The 12,048-nt window shown below is 45.9% G+C and overlaps 2 protein-coding genes across 2 annotated transcripts in view; both read left to right on the forward strand.

Annotated features, from left to right (window-relative positions):
• Window positions 1-3,030: 3,030 nt before the first annotated feature.
• On the forward strand, window positions 3,031-5,667 carry LOC126007143 (fibroin heavy chain-like). Its single transcript, XM_049772623.1, has 5 exons — window positions 3,031-3,141; window positions 3,252-3,346; window positions 3,872-4,465; window positions 4,836-5,387; window positions 5,583-5,667. The coding sequence occupies exons 1-5, from the start codon at window positions 3,031-3,033 to the stop codon at window positions 5,665-5,667; spliced, it is 1,437 nt and encodes a 478-aa protein (XP_049628580.1).
• L3MBTL3 (L3MBTL histone methyl-lysine binding protein 3) overlaps window positions 3,305-12,048 on the forward strand; it is a 124,614-nt gene continuing 115,870 nt past the window's right edge. The window contains exon 1 of the mRNA XM_049771161.1: window positions 3,305-3,346. The gene's annotated coding sequence lies outside the window, so the exon portion shown is untranslated. The remainder of the gene's footprint in view (window positions 3,347-12,048) is intronic.

The following is a 12,048-nucleotide window of genomic DNA, read 5'->3' on the forward strand; positions in this document are numbered from 1 at the left end:
ATCACTTTTTTTCAGAAAAAAAAGCTGAAACTACACAGCCTGGATGTACATTCTTCAATAATCTCCTTCTCTATTACTATTACTTGGAAAGCCTTTCTTTCTTGCTACAAGTGTTCTTCAGTTGTACTTGCTGCCTACCTCGTCCCACGCCATATACTGCAAAGCAATGTCCAGTTCACTGAACTGTTTCTCTCAACAGAGTTCCTTACGTTCTACTTTTGATCACCTGTTATTTCCTAGCATTCTGCAGAATGCTTTGCCCAGGTAGGCTGTTATAAGTTTATAGACCATTAAACCAACATCTCTGAAAATACATGCAGGTTCTCTGCCTCTCTCTCTTTCTGGTGGCATTGGTGGGAAAATAAAATAGAAATAGAATCCAAAAATTATCTGGAGAGAATGAACCTAAAGAAGGAATTTGAAAGTGCGATCTAAAATTAATTCTAGTTTCTTTGGGAAGGGGGGTGGTAAGCTCTTAGTTTTGCACATAGCTCATGGCGCTTCTTTCCTCTTCCTGTAGTTAGCCTGTGGCCATATCACTGCTTATTATTCAAGGGCTAGAAAGAAAAGGAGAGAAACTGAAATTCAGATCAGCTAATTAGCCTGTTCAGGAGTAGCTTTGCAAAAGGTTGTGGATGGACGGGGTGCATAAAATCAATAGTTTACTGGTAATTGGTTATGAGATTATCTATATTATTGTTCCTCAATAGGGGGCCATATGTCCCCCCCAACCCTACTGGGCCTCTAGGATATTTCAAGGGGTACAAGTGGATATTGGGTATATGAAGAACATGACATGAGAGTAGGTGGCCAACTCATGGGCCATAGGAGAAAAGAGAGAATACTGGGAGCCGGGATAGGTAAAGAGTGAGAATTAATGCTCTGTACCACTCACTAAGCTGCCACCCCCACTTCACTTCACACCTGAAGCCAATTGCTGCCTAATAAATGAAGTATATATATATATATATATATATATATATATATATATATATATACATACATACATGTGTGTGTGTGTGTGTGTGTGTGTGTGTGTGGTGTGTGTGTGTTTTGTTTTGGTTTTGGTTTTTGGGTTCCACCCAGTGACACTCAGGGGATACTCCTAGCTCTCTGCTCAGAAATCACTCCTGGCTTGGGAGGCCATGTGGGACCTAGGGATCAAACCATGGTCACTTCTAGGTCTGCCGCATGCAAGTCAACCGCCAAATCCCTGCGCTATCTTTCTGGCCCCAAATGAAGCATATCACCTCACTCCAAATTCTCCCCTTCAGCCTTGAATACATGTCAAGTCATGTCTCCTGGTTTTTTGGTTTGGTCTATCAGTCGTTTTACTAGCAGAAGAAACAGCTAGTTGTCTGCTTTATAGGGTAATTCTATGGTCCTAACAAAAGAATTTAACAGTTTATTTTCTTTCTTTTTTTTTTGTTTTTTCTTTTGTTTTTGTTTTTGTTTTTTTTTTTTTTTTGGGTCACAGCCGGCGGAGCTCAGAGGTTACTTCTGGCTGTCTGCTCAAAAATAGCTCCTGGCAGACACGGGGGACCATATGGGACACCGGGATTCGAACCAACCACCTTTGGTTCTGGATCGGCTGCTTGCAAGGCAAACGCCGCTGTGCTATCTCTCCGGGCCCTAACAGTTTATTTTCTAACATAGAAAACATATTTATTTTCTAACATAGAAATAGTTTATTTTCTAACATCCTTAAATAAAAAAAAATTCAATCATATTACTTACACTTTGGAAAGCCAGAGGGTAGAGTGTGAGCCTTGCAAAGGCTGACCTGGATTGGATCCCTGACATCCTATCGGGTCTCCAGAGGCCCTGATAGGAGTAATTGGTGAGTGCATATATGGCCTTTAGTAAGCCCTGAGCACAGCCTAAAAACAAAATAATGACCCCCTCCAAAAAATTTTTTTTTATTTTGGAGGAGATTTTTTACTCTAAAATTTCCATCTGTGATATATTTAAATGCTGGTCCTCTGACAAGAATTTTGTACACTCCCTCCCTTAACCTATTATTAAATGCAAAATAAATAAGCCACTCAGAGAAGTGTGGCTTGTACCTCCTCTCCCTATCCTTTCCAATGGTGAAGAGAGCATCAGTCTTCTTTCCGGAACCACACCTGCGACTTTGCCCCCTCCCACCACAAACTGTTACGGACCTGAAACTGTTTAGCCCAACTTCAGTTACTTGAATCATTGTGTCAGTACTTGTAAGTCGAAGAATGGTGAGCGGCCCAAAAGGAGGCCTGCAGTTAATACGTGGAAAGCTGTCAATACAGAAATCCAATATTCTCTCTTGATCTCGTTTTGACGCGTTAAGCGAGGCAGGTTTTGCCATTTAGGCCCACTTAGCGGTCTCAACAGCGTGCATGGAGGGTCTTCCTCGACGTGCTGTTTGGCCAAGCAATTTTTAGCAGTGATTTCTAAGTTGACGTCCTCACCCCGGCATATCTGACAACTGAGGCCTAAACTAACATGTCGAAGCTGCCAATAGAGAACAACACCGAGGAAACGGAAAAGAATGCCGTGCAAGTTTGACTTACACGCTTCACGGGCATTCTTGCACGGCTAAAAAAAAAAAAAAACGAGTGGGTGGGGTTTGGGGGGAGGTCGGTGGAAGAGAGCAAAAAGAAAAAAGGGGGGTGGGGAGAACCAGGCTCTACTTGATCAAAAGAATTCAACTATTTCTCAACCTCCCGCATCCCCGCGACCTGTAGCACGTCTTTTAAGCCTGTGTGTGTCTGTATACATTCATGTATGTATGGTGGGGAGAAAGTGTGTGTGTATGTTTGACGCAGGCCCCACTTTCAGGGCCCGAAGGCATCCATTGAACAAGCCCCGGAGCGGAGGGAGGAAATAGTCTTCTTCGCTGCTCTGGAATTGCCTTTTGCCCCAAAAAGTAAAGTGCAAAATAAAATGAAATGAAAAAAAAAAAGAATAGACAAAGACATGTAGAACCGCCGCCGTCTTTCCTATTTGTTCCCGAGGCTTGGTTCTGAGCCCCGAGCAGGGTTCTGGAAAGAGATGCACCTGAAACGGTCTCTGCGGGCAGCTGCCTTTCTTTTGGCACCAGCGGCTCGCTCGCGGCTCTCCAGCGGCGAAAGAAGACGCAGCACTCGCAGCAGCAGCGAGCGAGTGAGCGAGAGAGCGAGAGAGCGAGCGAGCGAGCCTCCCCGGCGGCGGCGGCGGCGGCGGCGGCGGCGGCGGCAGCGGCGGCACCAGCGCAGTTTTTCCCCTCTCCCCAGCCTGACTACGCGCACATGCGCACTGCGCTCGTAGCCCTGGACCATTTGTCAGGACTCCTCGGGAGACGGAGAAAAAAAAAAGCGAGAATTTGGGGGTAAGAAGCGACCGATCGGTGGTGATCGCGAATGAATCGGCGACTTGGACCCCCGCCCTAGCCGTTGCGGGGGTTTTCCTGGGGATCGGGGGAGGATGAAAGTTCAGGGAGCTGGAGAGAGAAAGAAGCGCACCTTCGTTTTTGGGGGAAACAGAGCACTGGGGAGGGAAAAGGACGGGCGGATAGACTGAAAGGGTTTTTTTTTTTTTTTCCATTTATTTTTTTTTCCCGCTTGGGCTGCGCCCCTGGGAAAGAAAGAGAAGCAAACTTGATCCTGGTGGTGGTGGTGGGGGGGGGGATAAAAAAAAGTGGGCAAGTGACTCGCCAAAGGGGCTGGCGTGGGGTGGGGAAGTCTCCGGGCATCTCACTCTTGAAGGAGTGAGTGCGAGTGTGAAAGAGGAACAAAAGAGCGAGAAAAGAGAAAGGAGAAAATGGGGGGGGGGGGAGGAGGAGAGACTTGTGTGTGTGTGTGTGTGTGTGTGTCTGTGTGTCTGTGTGTTTTTTCTTTGCGCGCACCCGGGGAAGGGAAGGGTGTGGGGGGCCGTGTGCGGAAGGAAAGGGAGCCGGGGCGAGGCGAGGCGAGGCGGCCGTGCCGGGTTTCGGCGCTGGCGCACAGGCGGCGGGATGCGTGTTGGGGGTGTCCCCTCCCCAGCGCCCCTCCGAGCTTGTCACTTGGGTCGCTTCGATGACACCGGGCGCGGGGTTGGGGGAGCGCGGCAGCAGCGGCGGCGGCGGCGGCGGCGGCGGCGGCGGCCGGGGTGGTGCGTGCCCGGGGCGGGTGGGCGCCGCCGGCCAGCCCGCCCGGTGCCGCGGCCCGAGGCGGTGGGGTGGGGGAGCCGCCAGCTCGGGGACCCCCCCGGGAGTCAGGGGTGGTGGTGGTGGAGGAGGCCGGGGCGGCCCGATCGGGGTGGCGGGAGGCGCGCGAACCCCCGCGCGCCGCCCCTGCGGCCCCCTCCGCCCGTTGTGGCCTTTGTGCCGGGCGCGCACCGGAGAGAGAGAGCGAGAGAGAGCGAGCGAACGAGCGAGCGCGAGAAGTCCCGAGTACGGGGAGACCGAGGCAGTGGGAAAAGAGGCCGGGGCCACTTTCTCGGCCCGCTCGGGCTGCGGAGAAACGGACTGGTTGAATGCATATGCAAGGCGGCGCGTCTCTTCTCCCCCCCCCCCACGGCGTGTGTGTGTGTGTGTGTGTGTGCATGCGTGTGCGTGTGTGTGTGTGTGCATGGTGTGCGTGTGGGGTGTGCGCGCGCGGCGGAAAGGCCTCCGCGACTCCCACCGCGTCCACGCACGCACACACACACACACAGACACACACGCGCGCGCGCGGACCCGCGGCGGGGCCGAGAGTTTTGGCTCTTTGCTTCCCCGGTCGCCGAGCGAGCGAGCGAGCGATCGAGCGACTGTGGGAGAATTTCCTCCAGCTCGGCTCCAATTTCCGCCATTTTGGGAAAGTTGCACAAAAATAAAACCCTCCGCTTCATTTCTGCCCGAGGCTGCAAAGTGCTGGCGGGGGGGAAGCCAAGGCGCTCGCCCGGGCCCCGGCGCGGACGTGCCAGCCACGGGAGAGCGCGGGCCGCGCGGGGGCCAGGCCGGGAACCGCGCCGTCGCGGCACACGGTGTCAGTGGCGTTCGCCCCGCGCTGGCCCGGGTGCGGGCGCGGGCGTGTGTCGGGTGTCGGCCGCGGGGCTCTGCCTCGCCTGCAACTTGTTTACTCCAACCGCCCCGAGCTCGGGGAGACTGCGATGGGGATCCGAGGCGGGGCCGCTGTCTGCCTCCTGCCCTCTCTCCTTCCCTCCCGCCTCGCCTCGCCTCGAACCCGCGTGTGCGTGTGCCAGTCGGGCTCATGGGTTTGGCTCCCCGCGCGTCCTGGGCCCGACGCGCCGTTCTCGCTCGCGCCTGCAGTCGCGGCCCCGGAGGCGGGGAGGGAAGTAGAGGCCGGCGGGGGTGGGGATCGGGAAGCGCCCGAGCCGGGCATCCGCCGTGCGCCCCGCGCGAGCCGGTGTGCGGGAAGTGGGGTGTGTGTTTTTAGGGTTGGGAGTGGGAGGTAAAAAAAAAAAACAACTTGGGAACCAACCCCGTAGGAGGCGGCCACGGGGTGAGGGTGCGACTTTTTTGGTGGGGCCAATGGCAAACTTTAATTGTCTTGCCCGAGGCAGGCAAGGCAGGGGGATAAAGATAAAGGCCCTGGGGACCCCCTCTCTATCCTCCCCCCAACACATCTACCCTGTCTTCCCCCCAGTTTTGGACGCGGCTCGGCCCACCGCGCCACCACCGTGAGAGAAAGTTTCCGAGCGGGCGGCTTCCTCTCGGCCCGGCCCGCCTAAGGGCTGGAGGTGTCTGTTTGTCCGTCAGCGCTCGGAGGGAGGAGTGGGGTGACGGAGAGGGGGGGAAACCAGCCCTCTGCGGTGTTTCGGCTCCACCGGGGTTCGTACTCCACCCTTCCACATTTAGAAGGAGGTAAAAGTCGCTTGGGTTTCCTTTCCTTCCCTCCCCCCTCCGCTTCCTTTTTCCTTCCCCTCCCCGCTAGTTTTTTTTTTTAAGGGGCACCCCTAAAAAAAAAAAAGGAATCTCTTTTCTTATGCAACTTCCTCGGGGCGCTGTGAGCACGGCCCTGCCCCCCATCTTTCGCTGCATCCCTTGGCCCGTTTTTTGTATTTTTTTTTTATTTTTCCCACCTCGATTTTTTTCCACGGCCACACAAATGCGTTAGAGAGCAAGCAAAGTGCACGGAAACCAAAAGCTAATTTCTTTTTTTAAATTGATCTAAGTTTAAGTGTGGGGGGGAAAGTCAGCTGAGAAATCATTGAGAATTATGGAGATGGAGGCGATTGTGTGTGCTGGTAGTGGTGGTGGTTTTTTGGGGGGTGGGGGGTGACGATGGTGAAGAGGCCGGGACAAGTGAGACGAGTTTTAATCGTGATTTTCCCAGAGCGTTTTGGCTTCTCTTTATTGGTTCGGGGAGCCCGAGAGTCTCTACTGGCTTCGCTGGGTCGCGTGGATTTTTTTTGCGCAAGTTTTTTTTTTTTTTTTTCTTCTTCTCGAAAAACACTGACTCGCGTAGAGCATTTCTCCGGAAAGTTTCAAGTGCAGCAAAATAGCGAACGTGAAAACTGGCCAAGGGGAGACCTCTAGTGGTTAAAAGCATCTCTTAAGTTCGGAAGGCCGAGAGCAAAGTTTTTGGCCTTTACTTGTAGCTGGCTAAGCAGTCCCTTCAGACGTGGAAAGACAGAAGAGGACCCGAGCGCAGCCAGAGGCTGGATGGATGCTCATCAGAAGGAAAGAAAGAAAAAGCTCCGTTCAATCGCGGGCCAGAGGAGTCCTGAGACCCGACTCCTGACTTCCACTCTTCTTTCCTTAGATGGGAAAAACTCTTTGCATTTAGAATGAGATTTTTACATTGGTCACTAACGCCCGTTAGTTCAAAGATTTTTTTTTGTTTTGTTTTCACCTGTAAGCCAGATCAGCTTGGAGTCAGTAGTTGCAATGGATTATTTCATTTTCAGGGCTACCAAAACCAAAAATGCAGTATGTGTTAAAGCTGAAAAAGCAAAAAAAAAAAAAAAAAAAAAAAAAAAAATGGCCCCTTTGGTTAATATTTTTTTCTTTTTTTGAGCAGATGATTTTTCTTTCTAATTCAAGATTAAGATTTAGTTGATGAGTGCTACAATTTGTATAGTCATTCATTGTATTTTTAGATAGTTTGTATAGAATAATATGTTCTCTTGTTCTCAGAGTGTTAAGTTTGTTTCACTCGTGTAAACATTGTTTCAGAAACTTTGTATAATTTATGGTTCAAACGCTTAGCTCTATGGACATAAACTGCTTACATACTATCCGTTCTTTGTTTGTTCTTCTGTAAAGTATGATTTATTTTAAAGTTAGAAGGCAGAGGAATGAAAGTTGAATCTTTGACCCCTTTAAGACTCATCTATTTCTATTAGGCGTTATTGGTGGAATTTATGATATGAAAAATTTGAAATTAATTTCTCCCCGTTCAGAGTAGTTAAATTTGCAGTGGCATTGTGCAAATTTGTGCAGTAAATCCATGATTCAAAATTCAGACTTAATGTGGATTGTAGACGTAAAGATTTCTTTTTTGTGATAGTGCGTGAGTTTTGATTTTTACCTTTCCTCTTTTTAAACTGATGCTAGAACTTCGAGAAGGTTTTGGAGGAGACGGCAAATCCTAAGAGCACCAGACAGTTCTTTCTTCGTTTCCAGTAGGTTTGTTCAAATTACTTTTAAAAACTGTTTTTGGAAATCAGGAAGGAGCGTGGTAGATGGGGGTACTGCTTTGCATGAAAGGCTCATATTGGGGAGCGGGAGTTCCAAGAAGAGCTCAGGAGAGGGCGCCCTTGGGGCTTTCTCTGCCAACCTGGCTACCAGTTCAACCTTGGCTACCAGACCCAAGGATATGAGTGTGGGTCCTGTGGTCCCTGGCAGAACTGGTCACCTTCAGTAATGCCAGTGGGGACTATGTGGTGCTGGTAATCCAATAGATATTTCACGTAATCTCAACACTGTACTATCTCCTGGCTTCTGCATGAAAGTCTTGATGCTAAGTGTTGTAGTTGGAATGTATCAATAGGAAAAGTTACAGAATTATTCTGGATTATCTGTTGCATTTTTTTTGTTTTTTTGTTTTTGTCTTTGTTTTTGTTTTTTTTTTTTTTTGGTTTTTGGGCCACACCCGGCGTTGCTCAGGGGTTACTCCTGACTATCTGCTCAGAAATAGCTTCTGGCAGGCACGGGGGACCATATGGGACACCGGGATTCGAACCAACCACCTTTGGTCCTGGATCGGCTGCATGCAAGGCAAATGCCGCTGTGCTATCTCTCCGGGCCTTGCATTGTTTTTCTTATTACCATTTCGCTTGCACTGATTTTTGTACTAATAGGAATAAATGGTTTTAGTCTTTGGAATTATAAATGTGTGAAAACTAAATACAGCAGTTGTACCGTACTTACTGTGTATTATATAGGCACAGAGTGGCAATGAAGATTCTGGAACATTCCTTTAAGTGTCTTTGTAGTCTTACTGAACTATTGGAGGTAAAATTTACAATGAGAGTTTCTAGAATAGTTAAATAACAACTTCTGTGGCTTATAATTGTTGACCTGCACCAACTGTTTGATAGAGTTGTAGTTAGTATTCAGTGTGTTAGCTACAGGGTCGTCAACTTTTGAACATATCTCAGAAATCCGGCTTTTTTTTTTTCTCAAAAAGAACTCATAATTTTGAAGATATTGATTTGTCTCCAGTCATTCAGGACCTCCTTTCAAAAACACAGTCATTCTTTTTTTTTTTTTTTTTTTTTTGGTTTTTGGGCCACACCTGGTGACACTCAGGGGTTACTCCTGGCTATGCGCTCAGAAGTCGCTCCTGGCTTGGGGGACCATATGGGACGCCGGGGGATCGAACCGCGGTCCGTCCTAGGCTAGCGCAGGCAAGGCAGGCACCTTACCTCTAGCGCCACCGCCCGGCCCCAAACACAGTCATTCTTAGGAAGAAAGGTAGCTAGCTCTGGGGCTGAGCATCTTAAGTAAATGTATGCCATTGAATTTATACTATTTACACCTTTTGATTTTTTTTTCCTTCCCACCCTACCTCTCCTTAATCTTGCCCTTACATTTTTTGCTACTTTTCATTTTCTTTCTTTGTTTCTTTGTTAAAGCAGTTGCTAGTTTGTTTTGTTGCTGCTGTGTTTTGGGGCCATACCCAGTGGCTCTCATAAATTACTCCTAGCAGGCTTAGGGGACCATGTGGGATGCCAGGGATTGAACCCTAGTCTGCTACAGGCAAGGCAAATGCCCTATCAGCTGTGTTATGGCTTCAGCTCCAGGAGTTGCTAATTATTAAGTAAAAAAAGGGATGAACTCTTATCTTTTGTGAGCCGTTCTAATAATCCTTATCGGAACACCATATAGTTGTGATAGGCATAATCTGGATTTCAAAATGAAATAATTACCAGTAGAATAAAGATTGTTAACAGGACCATATTTTTATTTTCTACTTCTGGATGGTCTTGAGTAACTGTAATTTGTAGAATAAATGACATGGCCCATGTTAAAAGTGCAGCAGAGACAAGCTGTAGGGACAAACATGATTATAAAGAAAATGGGGACAAGTGGATTTGAAACATATTTCCTAGGATGGTGAGCTTGTGCTTTGATCTGCAGAGGAAAGACATATTATTTATTTAAAGTTAGCAAGTACTTGTGGCTGGGAATGAAGTTCTAGAATTGGAATCAGAAGGAAACTTAATCACTAAATGCATCATCTTGCTTGACTTACGTAATATTTTTACCTCAGCCTACATTTTTCACTTATGGAGAGTGGGTGCAATAGTGCTTGCATTGCTTCTTCTGTTAAAAGGATCAAACAAAATGAGATTTTCTGTACTATTAAGAACTATTCAAATGTTTGATCATTGCCAGACTATGGGAAAGGTCAGGAGGTATGTTGTCTAAGATATACTGAGTGAAATAATTCTAGATATAATTATTTGATTAGTTTCTTGTATATATTATATTGAGTTATAGTGATTACAGCAGTTATTTTTTTTTAAAAAATGTACTGTATCATTTATAATGTTGACTTTATGAAAGAAAAGCATATTTTAACATGGAAGTGAATGCAATTGACATTTGTCCTAATCTAGTCATTTTATTTCCAGGAGTAAATGAAACAAATACTTCAGATTTAAGATGATACTTGTGGAAATGGTAGGATGGTGAAAGTAAAAGGATTGGTGTGAGGGGAATTCATATGCTGTAATTAATATTTTAGTTGCCTGAGTCTTCTGGGAAATGAGAATCAGAAAAATAGGTAACTAGGATAGTAAGAATTTAAGCCCCGGGTACCAGAAAATGAATCCTGTAAAATGGCTGTGGTCCATATAGAAAATCTTTTCATCCTATGTTCTGGACCCTTTTGCTACTTTTTCTAATTTTGACCCTATATTAATGGCCCTGTATTTTTTAGATAGAAAAAAATTTACAAGTATTATCTGTCATTATTTCAATTTGATGGTAATAAATTTGAGAAATTATACCTTGACCATTATTTTTAACCATTATTTTTATCTTTCTTGTTGTATTCAATTATGATCAAAAATATAAAATAAAATAAATTCTTCGAAATACCTCAATAGTTACCAGGGAAAAATGAGATATGTGTCCATTTTAATTCTTGAGTAACAGAGGGTTAGTTCTTAATAATTCCCACTTGTTTGTCTGGTACTTTTTTTCCTAAAAAAATATAAACTTGAGGATAAGCTATTTAAAATCAATACAGCTATTTCTTACACAACATGCCCCTGCTAGAAGGCTCAGAAGTCCCCACTACATCCTACATATTCTGTCATAAAAATGACCCGGCTCCACCACTGAACCTCAGAGCCACGAAGTCACCAAATTTCCAAACACCAGATGGTTCCAGCTCTGTAGCTCCTGAGTGGGTGGGAAAGTTGCATAGAAGACCACTAAGCTCAGTGAGTTGAAAATACTAACACAGAAGACTTCACTAGCACCATTCAGACTAGTAAATCTTCACAGACAGTGACTTTGGTAACACAGTTATGAGATATAATAATTATCACACATTGGTATGTATTGATCTAATCTTTGATCATTCCATTAGCTATTTTCTTGTATAAATATGAAGTGAATTTCCCTGTGCCTGCTAAGGGGGCAAACTTGGAGTGTGTGGGAAACTGGTGACATTTCAGGGGGAAAGTCACAATGATAGTGGAATTGGCACGAGAACATCTAATGAACCCCAAAAGACTATTATAAAAATAAAGATAGCAAAGAATTCTTTTTCTGGTATTTCGGTGTCTCAAGCATGGGTCTTGAATGATCTATCTTGATCCTATGCAGTTTCTCTATAACTGAGCCAGTGTTTCTTGAGCCCTTAGAGTGTTGAATACTACAAGAACTAGAAAGGTGGTTGCCCTTCAAGAATGTTCAATACCTCTACCCCAGGACACATAATCCAGAGCTCTTCAAGAGTAATGACAATAGTTGTATTTTATTGTAGTTGTACCCTACTCAGAAATGAATAGAGTTCCAGCATCTTGGGAACTAGTGTGCCAGGAACCTAGATTTCCTGTATTAATGATTCAGCACCACTCTATCTAATATATGACATACAGTCCAATTGAATACATCTTTTTTCTAGTGTTTACCTTTCAGAAATGAGTAAGATACTTTTTGCCCATTCTTGAGGAAAACTTGAATTATATTACCCAGGGAAGGTGATGGGGTTGGGATATTCTTTTCATTTTTAACCAGTATGTTCACAAAATGACATTCAGGTGATGAGTGATTTACTCTTGTTCCTACAAGAACTTGGGGATAGTTCATTGGAAGAGAATTATTTGTATGTTTACATATATATATATTTATGCATGATGCATTAAAGTATGGAGATTTACTGTTCAATAGCAGTAACCTTAGGTTATCTTTTCTTAGTTATTTATTTCATTGACCCACATGGATATGAGCCAATCGTGGAAGATTATGAATAGTTTATATTGATTGCAGAAGCTGTGCAGCAAGTGGCTAAAAGCAAAACACCAGGGAAAGGTTACTTTGAAATATAAATGAGTTTGATTTATGAAGTCAAATTGGGTGCTTGAGAGATGGCACAGGGGTTGACACTTGCTTTACATGTGATCGACCTCGATTTTATCTCTGGCACT

Source organism: Suncus etruscus, chromosome 4 (genome assembly GCF_024139225.1).
Source record: "Suncus etruscus isolate mSunEtr1 chromosome 4, mSunEtr1.pri.cur, whole genome shotgun sequence".
In the NCBI taxonomy this organism is placed as follows: Eukaryota; Metazoa; Chordata; class Mammalia; order Eulipotyphla; family Soricidae; genus Suncus; species Suncus etruscus.